The sequence below is a fragment of the Uloborus diversus genome, chromosome 3 (genome assembly GCF_026930045.1).
Source record: "Uloborus diversus isolate 005 chromosome 3, Udiv.v.3.1, whole genome shotgun sequence".
Taxonomy (NCBI): Eukaryota; Metazoa; Arthropoda; class Arachnida; order Araneae; family Uloboridae; genus Uloborus; species Uloborus diversus.
Window position 1 is genome coordinate 207,270,995 of NC_072733.1, and position 19,002 is coordinate 207,289,996.

At 30.4% G+C, this 19,002-nt stretch overlaps 1 protein-coding gene across 1 annotated transcript in view; it reads left to right on the forward strand.

Annotated features, from left to right (window-relative positions):
• The window catches only part of LOC129219402 (TBC1 domain family member 1-like), a 122,394-nt gene that overhangs the window by 51,269 nt on the left and 52,123 nt on the right, over nucleotides 1-19,002 (forward strand). Inside the window, exons 4-12 of the mRNA XM_054853791.1 lie at nucleotides 403-933; nucleotides 3,020-3,124; nucleotides 3,371-3,515; nucleotides 4,749-4,840; nucleotides 8,316-8,441; nucleotides 12,175-12,276; nucleotides 13,453-13,488; nucleotides 16,779-16,966; nucleotides 18,422-18,537. Of these exons, the coding sequence (XP_054709766.1) occupies nucleotides 403-933; nucleotides 3,020-3,124; nucleotides 3,371-3,515; nucleotides 4,749-4,840; nucleotides 8,316-8,441; nucleotides 12,175-12,276; nucleotides 13,453-13,488; nucleotides 16,779-16,966; nucleotides 18,422-18,537 (1,441 nt within the window). The remainder of the gene's footprint in view (nucleotides 1-402; nucleotides 934-3,019; nucleotides 3,125-3,370; nucleotides 3,516-4,748; nucleotides 4,841-8,315; nucleotides 8,442-12,174; nucleotides 12,277-13,452; nucleotides 13,489-16,778; nucleotides 16,967-18,421; nucleotides 18,538-19,002) is intronic.

The following is a 19,002-nucleotide window of genomic DNA, read 5'->3' on the forward strand; positions in this document are numbered from 1 at the left end:
CTGTAACCTCTACTGTGTAACCTCATGGCACAAAACCATTCTTGGTGGAAGTTTTTCATTTAAAGATATCCCAGACTACAAATGGGAAGAAACTGACATGTTTATGAGACTGCTACCTAAATGGCATTTCAATTTTCCCCCCTGCTGAGAGAATTTTTATTTCTAAAACAAGATAATGATCAAAGAGTGAGCTTTGTTATAATTCCCAAATCTGTAATAAAAAGCCTTTGATAAAGTTTAAAATATGAAAAATGCTGCCTACTCTTCTATCCGTAACTGTGGTGTAGTATGGAAGGCGTGAAATTAAGTGATGTCAACAATTTGTTAGAACATTTGTACAACAGTTTATTATTTTTGAACAATTTGTAGAATACAGATTTTTAATTTGTTTTTCTATTTCAGACAAACTGTGATAATTCCACCGATCCATTTCTTCAATCTCCATTAAGTCCATTGTGTTCAGAACAAATGACAAAATCTCCCAGCCTTGACCATGCACTTGGGACTCATTCTCAGAATTTAAACAAGAGGGTGCATTCACAAGAAGAGTATTGCAAGAATAATCTAATTCCTCCGTCCTCTCTTATTTTCCACACGCAAAGTCTCGATGCTCCAGCCTGCTCAGATATTGTGTGTGACTTACGAGAAATTGGACCAGATGCAGCTCCAAGAGACAGGGTTCGATCATGCAGTGGTGATTTGCCGCGAATGAAGCAGACTTCCTTGCCCGTGTTCCGTAATGGAATTGGAGCTGCAGGTGGTGGTGATTTTATGCGTCCTAGGTCCTATACAAACCCGGTTCCTTCAGGTGCACGTCAAATCAATCGGGTCATGTTGTTTGTAATTGGTGCTACTGAGATTTGCCTCATAGGGATTGGCAAAAAGCAGATGCTCTTGGCAAAAAAGTTCAGTGACATTTCTCATTGTTCTCAGGTGTGCTATCATTCATCATACCCTGATTAATTGCATTATGTAATGACAAATAAATAAAAAGCTTTCTTTTTATTATTTGTCACACACACACACACACATATATATATATATATATATATATATATATATATATATATATATATATATATGGTTTTTCTTAAAAACATGCAAAAAACATTTTCATTGATATCTTTGACAGGATTTTTACTGAAAAACTGTCAAAATAATATATTTTATCCGAAAAAAAAAGTTGCAAAACATACTGAACTATTGTTTCTTTCATGCAAGCAGTTCATTTCAGTTATTCTACATATGGCAATTCATTAAAAGCTTATAATTAAGCATGTTCTATGAATGCTTTATATTATTAATAAATGTTTTCAATCAAAGCATTGAAGGATTTTAATTAAGTTTTCCGTATAAAGTAGTTTGTGTAAACATGCTCATTTTTTTATTATTGTTTAGCTATAAAATTTATTCTTTCATTAAATTAATTATTTTATGAAATGCTTGTTCAAAAGCTAACATTGTTTGCTCAAAAGACTATTTTTGTAATGGATTAGGTTTTTAGTATAATTTTTTTTGTTGGATTTTGTTGATTTTGAGAAATTTCCCATCCTTTGACACCCCCCCCCCTTCAACAAGGGGAAAAAAAAAAAAAAAAAAAAAAAAACCTCCACAGAATCCTGTAAGAATTTAAAATGAAGCTATTTTTTTTTAAAGCATGCAAAAAGCAAATCTATCCTGAATTTCATCGAATAAAAGGAAAAAGGACTAACAACAAGTTTTGCATACCTTGGGAGGCAGTTCAAAAACAGCTACATGTTGCTTCGAAAATTTAACAGGAGCCATTTCAAAATTTCAACTAGATGCTGTGCCATGCAAAATAAATCTGAAATCATTTCTAAATGCACATTGTGACTAAACTGTGTTTGTCTTGATCTATTCTGGAATTTTTGTAAATTATATCCTTTTTTTCCCTCAGGAAATTCCTCATATATGTGTTCACAATCTTTTTCCACATTACACAGTATTAATACATACTTATAGCACAAATGTGTTTAGGAACATCTTTTTGAAAAAAAATGAAGTTTGGTTAATTGTGAGATGACTAGGTAACTAATTATAAATAGTCACCACTGTTGGGTATTTTTGAAGCTCTAATGTACATAATGCTGTAATTTCAGAAAAAAACTGTTTGACAGTTTTTTTTTAAATGCAATACTAACCTTGAAAATTCTCTACTGAAAAAATAACGAAAATGACTTCGCTTATGGATGCACTAAGTCATTGATGTATTATGTAGTTCATGCTCGAGTTTATGAACCTCTAATTCACGAACACTCAAAATTTAACAAACAGCTTACCAGGTCTGAAAAACCTTTTATTGAAACTATGTAACTCTGATTTTACAAAATCTTGATTTTTTATTAACAGTTTTTATTGTCCCCAAGAATTCATGAAATCTAACCTTTTAGTTGTACCTGGCGCCTTCATTAAAATCAATGCTGATAGATGACGTTTAAACAGTTTCAATTTTAAAATTCCCACTTAACATTTTCATCTAATAGGGAAATCTTACCTTGCTTTTTTTTGCTAGTGTGTGATGCAAAATAATTACATTAAATTTAGTCAGAATAGTCAAAAAGTTCTCTAAAATGCTTTGAAGCTTCAATTTTTAACGAGTTATCTCATCATATTCAAACTTTCTGTCAACAGGAGAGAAAAGCATTTTTTTTTTTTTGTGCTCAGCCAATTAAGTATTTTCTATATTTTAAAAATAGTGCAGTTGAATTGTTAAAAATTGTATATACAGTCAACTTTTGATAATTCCAAGTCCCAAAGGACAGGCTAAAACCTTCGAGTAATCAGTAGTTTCAGATTCGAAGTTCCTTTACCAACCTTTCTCAAGAATATTTTTTATTTTCTTTGTATAGAAAACGCTAAAATATTGTGGGACTGAACGTAAACTTAAAGGAATATCCAAGTTATAAGGCTGCTAGTTATTGAGAGTTGACTGTATTTGTTTATAATACACAAACAGAATGGTTCATCTTAAAACTTAATTAAGTTTTCTATAACTTAGGGCATAAGACATGTTGATCACTTTGGTTTCATCTGCCGTGAATCAACACTATCTGGTGCTGAATGTTATTCTGGTTATATTTTTCGCTGTGAAAGTGAGAAAGTGGTAAGTTTATTATTTACATATTTTCTTCTCACAATTACAGTATAATAATAAAATTTTTAAATTTAATATCCCCATATTGTTAAAATAATCAATTAACCAGTGTTTTGAAGCACAAAAATTGTAAATTACTGTATTGTTCTAGTACCTTATTGCAACCATTATTAAGATCTTAACAGTGATTTAATTTAGTAGCTAGTGATTGTCCGAATTATTGTTATTTAATAATTAGTATTCATGAACACACAGGTGGATGAAATGATGCAAACATTGAAACAAGCATTTAGAAGAGCTCATCAAAGTTATCAAAGTTCACTTTCAAAAAATCAAATGCAACAAATCTGTGATTCCTGCCCAATGTACTGGTTCCATAAACTATGTTCAGAGACGGAGGGTATGTATGTTTTGAAATATTTTATAACAGGATGATCCCCAACCAGAGGAATTTGAAACATTTTTCTATTTGTGAAAACTTGAAATAGTTGAGCAATTTTTCACAATTAAAAAAAACTGGAGTTTTATTTTATTTTTCAATTTCTCCTTTTAGTACTAAACAGAGAGGTCAGTGTCAACTTTGAACCTAATTGAGCTAAAGAATGGTTAAAACATTACTTTTTTTTGTATTAGCAGTGCTTTTTTCTCCCTTTTCAGAATTGGAATTTTTAAAAACTTTTTAATTAATAATAATATCAATAAAATTAAGCATAGAATAAGCAATATTTCTAAAGCTATAATTTTTTTCTTTTTTTCCTTCCCTTTTTAGTCATTTTTGCTCCTTTTATTTATTAAAATGGAATGCAGTTTTGATTTCTTATTCATTGCTCATTCTTTTTTCCAAAATTATTCAATGATTTTGGTAAGTGTAACACTTAAATTTAAGATTAATTTCTCTCTCATGAAAAATGAGCAAAGCCCTGAGTACATTTTTTGATGAAAAAATTTAATAGATGATAAAATAAATGGCGTTATCTCTTATATTAGATAATTAAGAGATCCTTTATAGGTGATCTTGTTTTTTTTTTATATTTTCATTTAATATGCTTTTATGTTCTTTACTGATAAGAAAATAATGAGATAGACATTAAATTATAAGCAAGGGTTAAAAGATGAATTCAAAAATTCAAACAATGCATGGGTTTAATTTTATTTAAATACATTGCAGCACTGTTTATACGTTTTTGAAGGGACTGTATGAAAAAGAGTACAAATGAAAAACCATATAATTGATATAAGTTAATGTGTATTAGACTGTGCAGGGAGCAATTTAAAAAAACATACAATTGATAAAAACTTATAAAAGAGAAACATATAAACGGTGCTTGTCTGTAATTTTAATCTGGTGCCAGTCTTTCTCAGAGCACGTTTCTCTGCTCACTGATTAAATTGTTTTCCCTTGAAACTTTGTTTTTATAATTAATAAGGTTTTCCTTCCCTGTTTCTCCTTTTGCTTCTCTTTGTTATAATTTTGGTTAGAAATCTTCTGATTTTTTGATTCTTTCTTAATGCTATTTAAGTTTTATCATGGCTGTTTTTTTTTTCAACTTCAATACATGTTGTGTTTCAAGTATTTTGGAGCGTTTTTAGCACATTTTGATGCCTATTTACTTATTTCAGTATTTTGGTACAGGTTCTTCCTCAGAAGAGACTAGTGTTATCATTCTTAGTAACTTGGAAAAGTTATCCGAAGAAGATAAAGAGGAAATAACTAGGAAATTTCAAGTAATTATATAGTTCACTAACATTTTGATGATAGTATTTTATTTTTTGACTGTTAAGTCATGTAAATCCAAAATTTATTGTGTTCATAAATAAGCATGGCAAGCTTCAAAATAGTGGTGTCTTGAGGTAAAATTAAATTTCTTATAACAATACAAATGCAAAAGTAATGACCAGCAACAGGCTCTGGGCCCAGCTAGACTGGTTGTTAGTCAATCTATCAAACTTCCATAAAAATCAATAACTTTCTTTAAACCATTCACACTGTTGTAAGTTGCTGCTGCTTCCAAAAATTTGTTCCGAATGCCTGCAACCCCAATGAATTATAATTTTTTCCTAAATTTAAAAAGCTTAAATCAATGGTGCCTGGAAATAAGGAATTTTTGTGCAGAAAAGTAAAAGAAAGTATAACAACTTTAAATCAATGTTTTATCAGATGGCTTTACACTCAAAAGCTCACTTTTCTGCATTGAAAAAGAGGCTTCTTGAAATCCTGAAACATGTGTATTCAGTTTTCTACAAATTTGTGCAATTTAATACTGTTATTTTTTTAAAAAATGATACTGGTTTTGCCTTTATGTACAAGTTTAGTCAATCAGTATCTTTTTTTTTTGAATAAATAATCCATGAAAGAAATAGATAAATGTTATATCCATGCTTATTATCCTTTAAGAAACTAATATTTTGATGCATAAAAATCATAATTTTGATTCATTATTTAAAAATGCTATTGATAAACCTGTACTTTATTTTTAATTAGAAGTGTAAACATAATGAGAAAGAATTGAAGGAAAAAAACCCCCTCAACATTTGCATTGCATTGTGCACCAATGTTACTGATAATATTCAAAATTTTTGAAATTGAGATTTCTGAATATAAGAAAAAGCAGAATTTTCAGAATTTTTAAAAAAATGTCAGGTGTGCCTTCTTAAAAGTCACGATATTGCTTTTTAAGTTGGAATACCTCTTTTAAATCTTCTGGAATATACATAGCAGGACGAAGTGTGGTAACTCATTGTGATGGAACTAGATCAAGAATAGACAGTTTGCAACGCAATCATTTTTATTAGGACGCCGTTAGGAATACTAGGAACATAAACAGTTTGAACAGATACAGTTACTCAATATTGCAAAAACTACCACTACAAATTATACCAAAATACAAAATGATCCATTGAGGCATACATTACACTATCTAAGAGAAATTCTAGATAATTGATACCTGTTCAATGAACCATTTTCTTGCTCTTGCTTATATAAGCAAGAACAATGATAAAGACCTTTTAAGGTACACTTTTTTTGTCTGAAAGTCTAGAAAAAGAATCTAGCATAAACTGCATAGAAAAACTTGTTAAACATGCACAAACTAACTATGTGTGTGTATTAACCAATAACGCTATTCAAGAGCCTAGAATATTTCTGATGGTGTAACAAGATGAAGTAACAAATGATCAGCATTAGTTTACGGGATCAGAATTTTGTAGCATAACAGATCACTATAACCAATTTCAACTGTATTTGCATCTTTTTGAGACTGGTTTTGTAAAATCTTAATGTCCCCAAAACTGAATTGCTAAATTTTTTTGCACTTTCTCAGAAATTTTAGAAATATTGTAGCCACACTGTATTTCAATAATTCCTTAACAACTCAGATGTTAAAAATGCAGAAAAGCGTGTGCTTTTGAGAATTAAAATGCATTTTCTGCTGATTTCCTATAAACTTTTTGTAATTTGTATTGATTCTGATTTTGAATGAAAGTAAGAAGGTTAAACTTAGGACGTATAGAGTAGCATGAACTGCAATGTTTCGGAAAACTTATGACACTATATTGTATTTTAAGCTATGTAGTACAATATTATACAGCGTACGACTCGTCCCATATAATTATGTCATTTGAATAAAGTTACAAGACGCACATGTTTAACATTAGTAAGGTTGGGAGATCCGTTGGGACTCCTCTCAATAATTGAAGTTCAGTAACTCCAGCAATAATTAGCTGGACATTGTATACCTTTTTGACTTTTATTTTTTGTCCTATTTTAGTGCCTATTTAATAATTTATGTAGTTGCCTTATAGAAGCGCAATTATAGAACTTTATACCTAGAGTGATGGAAGGAGCCAAATTGCTCTCTCCCCCTCCAAGGTATTTCTGTATAAAACCAAATTCTTTGTCTTGTAGTGGCAGTAGCATGACAAGTATAATTTGCACTTAGCTACTTAGTTTAAATTTGAAATGCTGCCTCCTTCCCATTCTTGGCAGCCTGTTTAAAGAGAAATGCTCTTTGAAAGAGAAACAAATTTCACATTTTGATGTATAGAGACAATCTGTGGTAAGCCACCATACCATTTTTCTTTTGCTTCAAATCATTAGAAAAGATGCATCGAGCATGTGAACTTACTCAAAGGAACTTTTGAAAGACTTGCTCTTAAGAAATGTCGAAAGGCAGCTTTTTAGCCCCTTCCAGTATCCTAAGTACGCTAAAGTTTTCTTCGCTTTTTTGTTGTTAAACCTCCTACTATTATAGTTTTGCTACACTTAATACTACTAGGTCCTATAGAACCCAATTCATTTTTTCTTTTAAAACACTGCTATAAAGCTGTATGAGTATCTGTATCTATATATAAATCATCCTAAAATTAACAGATATTTCTGAAGAAATGCAAAGTATTCCTATCTTGAAACGCTGTCTCAAATGTAATTTTTTTATATGAACTGAAAAATTTATATGTAATTATTGAGTACATATAATAATTTGTAGTAAATAGTTATATAACCAGTAGTAAACATATTTTCAGAAGTCTGTGACACAGATTAAAAACCAAAAACTAGTTTGTAATATTAACCAACATTATTTATAAATACAAATCTACACCGAGAAATGCTTAAAAATAAGATGTACTAGTAAATGTTATACCTTTCGGATTATATCCCATAAGTACTGTACAAATCTTCTTTAGCTGAAATTTTGGAACAATTTTTCTTTAAGAATTTTAGATTCTTCTCTCTCCCAAATGAGAAATAGTCTGCAGACTTTCTCAAGGATCTGCAATGCGCGTCACATTGTCATTTTGTTTCTGCTACGGTGGTTATATGTAGTCACTAATTAATTTTTTTGTATTTATGTAATTAATGAGAAAACATTTCGGGGTTAATTTTAGACCCTGTTGTTATTTAGTGTTCTAGACAAATATACATGGGAAATATGATTGTGAACGTATGCTTACCTAAATTGTTATAAAGTGAACCATTAAATGAACAAAGTCTAATTTCTGCAAAGTTTTAGATGACGTCGTTTAAGTCCAGCGAAGCAACTAACAGTTGTCCAGTTCAGATTTGATCTAATGTTACTGGGAGAGTTGCAAACAATTCCCCACTGTAGATTTCAAGGGTGTACCTATTAAATGTTATTTGAAAGATTTTGTTAATTTTTTTTCTTGCTAGGCAGATAGTTTCATTGTGTGCTCTCTTTATTAGAATGAAGATTTTAGTGATGTGCAAGAAAGAAATGAAGTTTTAATGATGCTTCTCAGAGAACTTTCTGAGCAGAAACAAATGAGGCACGAGCATTGTTTAAATACAGGGCAAAATGTAAAAAACCATGTAAGTATGTTAGATGATGTGTATTATTTTTGTTTTTTGTAAGTTGTTTTGCAGTTCTGTAAATAAATTAAAGAAAATAAGTACATAAAGTAAAAATTAAAGTAAAAGTGAAAAAAATTAAGAAGAAAAAAAAAAAAACTATGAAACACCTAAAAGGATGGTAGCATATAAATATTGAAAAGCTATTTAATCCTTAAATTATCTTTTGTCGCAATGCAATTAAAACATAGGCCAACAAAAAAATGTTTTTTTCTTTGGTGCCCAAAGTTTGAGAACTGATTTTAGATATGCTTGGGGCTCTGAATCGGAAATATGAAATTAGTTTTTCTCTAACAGCTCTACCTTTTTTAAATAAATGCCGCTGTTTTACCGAAAATGTGCAGTTTTAAGCTCCTTTTTGCGCATTTCTAAAGCAAGTGCAGACTTCTCAAACAAGGATTGCTTCTGGCATATTTACCCTATTGTCAGCCTGCAGTCTAGTAACTTAAAGAAAAATTCACCAGATGTAGTAAAAGTTTGACAAGTTTAGTGATGATGCTTCAACAAGTGAAGGTCAATTTGTAAGTTCTTGGCTTGCATATATTCGCTTTTTGCGATGTGTGATGAGCTGGATCTTTGTATACGGTATTTTTCAGGGCCTGAGTAATATAGCGGGTAACCTGTAATAAACATTTTTGAGGTCCTCTGAAGTCAAATATTATAAACATAAACATTCATGCGGAACCATCATTTCAAGTGTGTTGAGGTGTTCTACCACTCGTTCAAAATATTTGTTGGGAGGCAGAGTATCCCATACTTAAGTACAGATAAAAAATTTAAATAAATAAAGGAGAAAACTTAAGAAAATGAAGGTAAAGTTTTCTTAAGTAAGACTGCTATAATTTTAGTCATTTTGAGGCTCTTAAAAGTTAGGGACCCATGTCCAAGAGCCTAATTGGACTGTTTGCTAATCAATCTCTTATTATTTGTACCATACAATAGGAATAAAAAATCCCTGTTTTGTTTTATTTGAGCTATAGATGTAACTTCAACCTGTTTTATGTATATTTAAATGTTATATCTGAGAAATTTGAGCTTCTGGGCAAAAACTGATGTCATATTTGAACTCAGGGTACCAAATTCATAGGAAATCAGTTCCAAAAACCCCAGCACCAAAATCACTGTTGCCCTGTGAAATCATTTGCAATATTTATAAGAAGAAATTCTTAAAAAGGTCAAACAAAATGAGCTCAAAAGCATTTTTTTTTTCGAAAAAGCATTTACATTATGTTCAGAAACCTTACTTAAACAACTAACTGCTTAGTACTCTGAGTTCCAAATATGCATTTGAGTTTTAGTTAGTAAAATCATACTGAAATTGTCATCTCTAATGCACTATTCATTTTATGAGTAGCTTTTTCGTTTTTGGAAAAACCATTTTGCTTCTTCTCCATTTTTCTTCTTTGTGTGTCTTTTCCTTCAAGTTTGACAGTTTTTGTTATTTTTTGAAGTTTTGTAGTCTTAAATGTACAGTAGTCTCGAAAATCAGAGTCTCAAAAGTTCGAGGTTCCTTTTAATTCGAAGTGCTTTGTTAAAGTTTTTTTTAAATTTTTTAACGTCAAGGAATGATTTGCATTACAATCTGAAAATCAAAATATTTTTCCAACGGTAAAATTTCTTTAACTACATATAACTGAGTAATAAAAAGGTATTGAAAGGCCAATGTCAAAAACACTCGCAAAGTTGCATGAAAGATTCATTGACTACTAGAGATTGATTAGAAGATGCTTTGGAGCTAATAACTTGATATGAAAGAAACCTTGAAATTAACATTGTTTTGTTGCAAAAATGAATAATATTCAGCCCTGTTGCTCTATTGAAACATTTCATTGCAATTAAACACGGAAGTCACAACTTGATGCCATACAAATCCTATTAGAAAAATTTTATCCTCATGTGATTAACTGTTTTTGTGTTCCGTACATACCGCTCACACATTGACACAAATGTCATGACAAAACTTATCAAAATAGATTCAGGACAGTCAAAACTCATCTTTTGGTTGGCTACAAGTTTACACACATGAATATGTTCAGACAAAAAGACTAATTCAAATTCGTTTAGGGGTAATTTGAATGCAAATTTATGTTGAAATTTGAGCCATAAATATTTTAGAAAGGCATTACTTCCTTTTACATTGTACAAGGAAGTTAAGAGTTCTCTTTCTGATATGGCTTGAAGAATTTTCTGGATAAACTGAGTTTTCAGCAATCTGAGGTGGCATGAGCCTTGATTAGCTTGGATTTTCAAGACTCTACTGTAATTTCTTAATTTTACTGATTGGTTTTGCAAAATTTTTTACAACAATTTAAAAATGGACAAATAGATGCTAAAAATTTTTCTCTTTAATCTGAGTTTATATTTGTTAAATCACTGCATATCCATGCAATAAATAACATTTCCATGTAACTCCAAAACCTATTTTTGCGGTTTGCCATTGTCACATTTTTTTCACTACAGAGAGATTGCTTGCTTTTGGTTGTGCAACTGTTTCATGGACATTTTTCAGTAGAGGTTCTGCATTTAGAATGAAGAACTTGTAACAATAAAGTCCTTGAGCTTTCAAGAGGAAGATTGTCAAATTATCTCTATCTTTTCATGCTTTTGTGCCTCCCAAATGGGTTAAGGAACATTAGTATTATGCTTCTGTAAAGAAAAGCAATCCTTGATTATTTCATGTATGGAAAGGCTTTTTTTATATCTTCTGTTTCGATTGGGAAAGATTGAGGACTTGATGAAAATTCGTGCAATGATAAAAATAAGAACTTTCAATGACCTGCAAAAATCTTGTTGTTTAGTTTGCCCATAAAGAGTAAATGTAAATCATCTTGGTGATTCTGTTTGCCAGAGCAGTGCTATTTTTTACGTAGAAACTTCTGAGACTACTTTTGTTTCACATATAAAAGCTCAGGAAAGATATCAAACTATCTTGAGAACTGCCATTAAAAGCAGATATTGGTACACCAGTGATCTCAATTCAAATAAATTGTTGTAACTAAGCCTGAATTTGTTAAAACCACTTAAATGAAAAAAAGTTAAAAGCACCACCTTCAATCCTAAACTAGTTTGGTGGTAATTTAGTTTTAGATCATGAAATGGCACCATAGTCAAGAGAAGGAAATCTTCATAATGCTCTAAATATATATATTTTTTCCTTCAGTTCAAAAATTGCCATTTGTTGCATTTAAGTCAATCATTGCACTATAGTTTGAACACTTTCATTTGCACACATGCAAAAATGTCAAAAAATTTGGTTACTAAAATGAAAAAGAAATAAGAAGGAAAAAGAATCACCTTGTGTACAAGTTGAAATTTTTAATGAAGAATTAAACTTCTATGTAACTAGATTAGAATCAGCTAAATAAATTAGTTACATATATCTTTATACTTGAGTTTCACATTGAATAAATATTCAATATAAAACATAACTTTGACATATTTTGTGTTTTTTCTCATCAAATTCAGTTTTTCTGTAAATGTAGTTTTAGACACTTTCAGACAGTATTGGACCCAAGGGTTTTGGACAGGACAGTAAAAAGCAGGGTATTTACCAGGGTTGTCCATATTTTTTTTCCTTCTGTACATGATGAAATCTATGCACAACTTTATGCATTACTATTATGTATTTCCTCAGATAAAAGTAAATATTAATTTTTTTGCTGTATGTAAACTAAAAATTTTGTTTCTTCCTTAGTCAGTATTTTTAAAAGAAAAAGTTTCAAGGTTAGACGCACTCTGCCAAAAAGCCAAGAAATCTCTTTCAAGTTCTTTCAGCTCATTTGAAACATTTTTAAAGGTAGGAAAACTATGGCGTAGGTATTTTTTGTTAAATATGAACTTGTTGTTGTTGATATTCCATGAAGGAACCGAAATGTTAAGCTATTAAGAAAAAAAAAGGAAGGACATATTGTTGACTACATTCTTCAGTCATCGTGAACAAAAAATAAAAGAAAAAGAAAAAAACACCAACGTTACAATGGATATCAATGCCTCAAAAAATACATACTTAAGATATCAGATCAAAGGTGGATTAACTTCTGATTTTGACAAGGGGTCATTATTAAAATATGACCACACCAATAGGAAATTGGGTAGTCACATTGGGCACAAATAAAGGATCTAATGCCCTCTCCTGGGGAATTCTTAAAGTTGAATTCTCCAAAATGCTCTTTTATGCTAATTTCTGTTGCGTTTAGGGGGAAGTCACGATCTCTGTTACCCATCCCATCTTATTTTTGCCTGTATCAGATATGTTTACACCTTTAGATAAAAGTAGAATTAAACTGATCTTTAAAAGGAAATTTTTATTCCAATTCCAGAAGACTTGAACCAACTAAAAGAATTAATAATAAATTTGAATTATTAACCAACTTAAGTTATCACAATAAAGACACAAAAGCACAAAATATATAATACATAACAGACCCGTCACAGGAATCATAGGAATTGTGAAAGAGCTTTACAAAACAAAATGATTAATTTTGCTTGAACACTTTTTTGATTGAATGATTAATATACTGTTTGAGAGAATGTGTGGGAATCTTGCAAATGTTAATAATGTGTGAATTGCAAATGGCAGATTCAAAGTAACAAAGCTTCATATTTCATTTTTTAATATTTATATTAGTGATATAAACAATTGCCAAAAGTACTGCCAAAAGTCAGTAGATCAATTACTGGTCATGTGCCGTTACTTGTACTAGTAGTGAGCTCTTCAACAAGCTTCTGCTTACGCTTCTGCAATCATAATAACGATGTTTATAAACAGGCAAAACTACAACTGCTGGATAGTTCGGTCCTCATTCCAAGTTTGTTGTTGTTAATTTTTTGTATGTACTTAAAAAATTGTGTCCAAGTAATAATTAAAGAATTTATATCATTTTACATATTTTCAATGTGACTTGCTTATTTATTTATTGGTGATCAATGAAAATTAAAAAAATTAATAGTTTTAATGTCTTATTTTATGTAGCATGCTGATAAAGAGGAAGAAAAACATAATCCTGTGGTAAGATTGCTAATTTTAATTCTACTTTTCTTTATGCAAATATATGTGTATGTATTGCACTGAAATGTATTCCATTCCATTAGCTTCTTCAATGTGAGAGTTAGAAAATGCACGTCTTTAAGTATGCTTGGTCTTCATGACATATTCTATTGACTTGAAATTTTTCAACTCAGTAGTGCAAGGTGTCAAACAGTATTGCTAATATTTATAAAATAATGAAAGCTTGCATGTAGGATAAACACCATTTATTTAGTCACGTAATCAAGTACTATTTGCTAACTTAGCTGATTCTTCACACCACAAAATGTATCAATCATAAAATATGAAATATTAAAATGATTAGGATTAAATGCATAACATAATCATACTTACCTCAGATTGACACAGATATCTACTTTTCCTTTTTGTGGACGTTTATTTCACTAATAAAACCTCTATAATCATTTGTAAGCTGTAGAGTGTATGGCTAAGAAATAGTTGAGATGGGCTTTTATACATTTATTTTGAAATTTCCAAAATTGAGTCAAGTTAGAAATAGTCTTATTTTGGATAATAGTTATTTTTCTAGTGTGATGTTAAAAAAAAGTTTTTATATTTTCACACGGTACTTGTTCTACAAATTCATTCAGTTATCTTTGATGCTTTAATATTGTTGGCAATGTGCATCAGATTTTTCTCATAGTTTTCCTTCTTTCATGATCAAAAGTGCTGAGGTAGTAACCATATCTACAGGACATTCTTCCCCCAGTACTGTAATTTGTGGTGTTATGTCCCCCCCCCCCAAAAAAATCTCTTTATCTCCAATATTGCATAATATTTTAAATGGTGGTTTTAAAAACTTTTTGCATGCTTGTTTTAATGAAAAGCAAAGTATTGAAATCTAACCAAATGTTCATAGGGTCCTGACTACTTTTTACATTGATCTCGTTCGTGGAAACAGTATGTGACTCTTTTCCCGTGAGCTGCAAGCCAGTTTTAGTTTAGATAAGAATTGTGTACCTTCCTTCATCGGGGCAGGTGTTAAATAGTTTATTAGCAAGACATACGAAACTTAATAGTGAAGTTGGTGGCCATTAATACATTAATATTTGAATATTGCTATAACATGTAAGCATCTTCAGAAAAATCCACCCCTCCCCCTTCTGATATGAAACAATCATTTTTCTTCAACTAAAATGCATACACACCTTTTAAAAAGGCCTATTAAAGTCTTTGGAATTTAAAACTATTCTCCAAATACATTAAAAGATTTACAGTAGCTTTAAAACTTCCTTCCTTCAATAAAATAATCCTTCAACTGTATAGTTCATCGCTTAACACGCCAAGCAACCACGCTACCGTAACCCTGCCCTTTAGCAAGTGAAGCGGTTTTTTTCTGCAGTTAAAAATGTTTCGTCCAATAAAAAAAACTCTGATAAAAACATTATATAGAACAATCACAATTGCATAATGACAAATCAATATATTTACTTACATAAGTAACTATCTTCAACTATAAGAACAAAAATAAATGTTGAGAAACAAAACCCAACAGAAAAATCCTACAAAATCAAATTATGTACCTGAATATCGGGGGAAAAAAAGCATTCAAAAATCAGTTTGCTGACCAAAAAAAGTCCCACAATAGCTTAGCTATGCCAGCTTTCTCTTGAATTTACCCCGCCATCTATTAGGAATTCATAGAACGAAATAATTAAACATTTAATTTCCAATTGCAAATATTTCAGTCGATCTGATTAAAAAAAAAAAAAATAGCCTGTAGCCTTCCTCAATAAATGGACTAATTAACAGAAAAAGAATTTTTCAATTCGAGCCAGTATTTCTTGAGATAAGCACGTTCAAACAAACAAACTCTTCAGCTTTATATTATTAGTATAGATATTAATTCTAGTGGGTTAAAGTATTGGGAGTTGAATAAGTTCTTGCTATTTTCCAACAGTTAGAATTACTAGAACTGATTGCACTAGTTTCTGATAGTGACACATCTTATATACAAGGACTATATGCAGTGGTGTTCCTAGCAAGAGTAATTTTTGGTGTCACCCCCCCCCCCCCCAACCCACAAAATCAAAAGAAAAAAAATATTTGAAAACATGAAATTCGTGCAATTTTCAGCAAACAACTATATTTGTGTTAGAATGAAACTTTAAGAGGGCTAAAATGTACAAAAAACGAATTAAAATGGGGGTTTGAATTAATATTAATGGAAAAGTGTTCAGTGTTTGTCTCAAGAAAGGGATTTATTCTGCAACATGATAACACAAAACCGCATTGCACTAGACAGACCTTGCAAAAAAAAAAGAAAGTTAAATGGAGTGGGAGGTTCTGCCTCACCCGTCATAATCCAACATTGTAAAATGATACTTCTATTTATTCTGAACAGTGCAACTATTTCTATGTGACAAAAAATTTGAAAAAATTTATAATGTTCAAAATGCCATCTATACAAGTGTTTTGCTCAAAAACCAATTGATTTTTATTGTTTCATTATTTGAAAAGTTGCTCATTCGATGGCAGAAGGCTGTTAATGGTTTGATTACACCATTGATTAAGAATAATAATTTTAAATACTATGCACTTGAATTTAATGTTAAAAAAAAAGAAACACTTTCCAGTCCAACTAATATATGTGTGTGCAATCTTTCTTCTTTTGCTGCTATAATTTAACAAAAATCTTTTTCAAAATACATAGAACAGTACGGTATACTATTCACCATGTTTTTTGTTAGCATTAACTTTGAACTCGATGCTTTTTGGTGATCAAGTTTCAGGATGTTGAAGTCTTTTTTTTTTTTTTTTTTAAATCCATATTGCAATCAAACCTATCCATAGGTAATTGTACAAAATTATTCTGCATTTCCTGCCATTGGAGTGGATAACCTTCAGAATATTTTAACCAAATAGTTCAAAACCAAATATCAGAAGATCCAGTTTCATTAACAAGATTGTTGGGAGAATGAGCTAAACTTTTGTTCATTTTGATTCCATTTATTGGAAGATGAGAATTATATTAATTGCATTTAATTTTTGATGTTTGCTGTATAAAATGTTTGTTAGATTAGGTTGGATGAATGATGTTGCTTGTTATTATTTTTTTTGAATGCAAGTTTTTACATACTAAATAAGCTAAGAAATTAATAATATGATTTTTCAAAACAGGTTAAAATACTTTTTTTCTTTTTGAACAAATATCAAAAACAAGCAACGCTAAAAACCAAATTTCATTCACCTTCATCGTATAATAATTTTCAAATTGTTCTCTCATGTTAATATTAATTGTGTTTTTGTAGCTAGCTGAAATTGAAAATTCCTCTCCTGTTAAAGACATGGATTGCCTTAAACAGAAATTAAGTGAGGAAGATTCATTTCTGATTGATGATGATTTGTTTATCAGTAGACAAACCAGGTCAGCTTCTGAAGTGAATGTTCCTAAAACAGATACTGATTCTCCTATAAGCACAAAATCGATCAGAAAAATGTAAGTTTTTCAAAACATCCAAAGGGTCATAGGCAATTAATGTGTTTAATAAAGAGTCGTTGATTGTTTTGTACACTTCTAAAAATTCTTCTTTCTTATGTTAAGCAGTATATATTTGTCATGGGTAAAATAATTTATTAGCTAATTTTACTCTTTGACATTGTTTATCATTTTAAAGTGAGATATAAAAATACTCTGGCTATGCAAAATGTGATGCTTCTAATATTTCTTTAAGGTTTTTTTTACAACCTGAACATTTTTTCGTTCATGGAACTCATAGCAGTGAGTCCTATACTCTGGTTTTATGTTGAAAAATTAGTAAAAAAATGGCAAATGAAACCCCTAGAAAAAAAAAAAAGATTCATTTTGATGATTTTAAAATATTTTAGGATAACATCCCCATGAGTCTCCCAACTTGCTCCAAAGGTTCATGCTTTTGAACTTTGCACCTATCTAGCCCCTCAGAAAACTGTTAATGGCGAATATAAAGCTCTTTTTAAAAATGTGTATGAAACTGTTGAAAACTGAAAAAATATTGGGGGGGGGGGGGGGCCGCCATTTCCAAAACCTGGGACATGATTGGAGAAAACTGTGATCATATTTGGATTCTGTGAGCCATTTCACCGAAGAATCAGCAAGAATTATGTCAAGCATTTTGAATTTTTTCTTTGTTTGCTGTGCAGTGTAATTTGTTTGCATTAAAAAATGCCGCATAATATGACTGAAGGATTGAAGCAAGTACTGATACATAAATAACATCTTACGATTCATTGTTTATTCAAGGATCATTAAAATGCAGCTTGCTGATATTTTCTAAACTTTTATGATATTCAACCGGAAAGGTTATAAATTTCTGGCTTTTGCTCATGCATTGGAAAAAATTAATTCCTTTTAATGGTCTACATTATCAAATTTTCATTACTTTTATTTCAAATTTCAATGTAATATTTCTCTTGTATGCTATCAAGTTTCTGAAAGTTACCATTAGTAACAACATTGTTTGTTAAAATCTGCATGTTAGCAGGTTAAAAACTTAGGAAAGAAATTGTTATTTTTGAAAGAAATCTATGAATTGATACTTTTATGAAAATAAACAGAAAACTTCTTCATAGCTAGTAGAGCTGCTTCGAGAAACTTGCAATTTATTTCCCGATTTAGTGATTGCAGGATGATAACAATAACATTTTCTTTTTTCAATTTATTGTTTATCCCCTAAATGATGCATGATTGAATGTTGATTGGAAATTGTGAGCTGAATCATAACTTTTATGTGACAAAAGATACAGAACTTATGTTTTTTTTTCTTCTAGAGATTCAATAATATCAATATTTGAAAGAATCTGTATGCATTTGACTGTATAGTGTATATGTCTGGGTATAAACATAGTGGTAATTTTGGTTCAGATGATTAATTTTAAATCTTATTAATTCTGTGTCTTACAATACAATTTCTAGATTTATCAAGTCTTCTGAAGATGTTAACATAAGTAGAGAGACCCCACAAAGAACTCACAAGTCATCAATGCGGAAAACGATATTCAATAAAGCGCAAACCCCTAAGAAAGACTATGGTAATGTTGAGAATATATGTCAAAATATTTTCCTTCCTTTTTTATTTCTGCTTTAGATGTTTCTAGAAGGTTAATTCTATTAATTAATTTGTTTCTTAAGCATTTTGATCTCATAATGCTCTTTTAAGCTTGAGAATTTAAACAACACTCCCTACCTAGATGTGTGCAAGTATAAATCTGGTGTTTGGGAGTCAAACGTTCAGGCAAAAGATTTTTCTTTTTGCAGAAATTAAGTGCAGATAGTTTTGGTTAATTTGACATTTATATAATGTAATTTTACAGCAATGTAACTTTTAATGATGGATCAAGTTTCAATCTTATTTCATCATAAATAAGAACCTCTGCTTAATTTTTACTTGCAAAGATCCCATGATGATTCTTATGTTGCTAAAAAAAATATGCCTTGGTCTTTAAATTTCTATCTAAACCAACGGACCAGGTTTTTACCATAAATACAGACTTGTT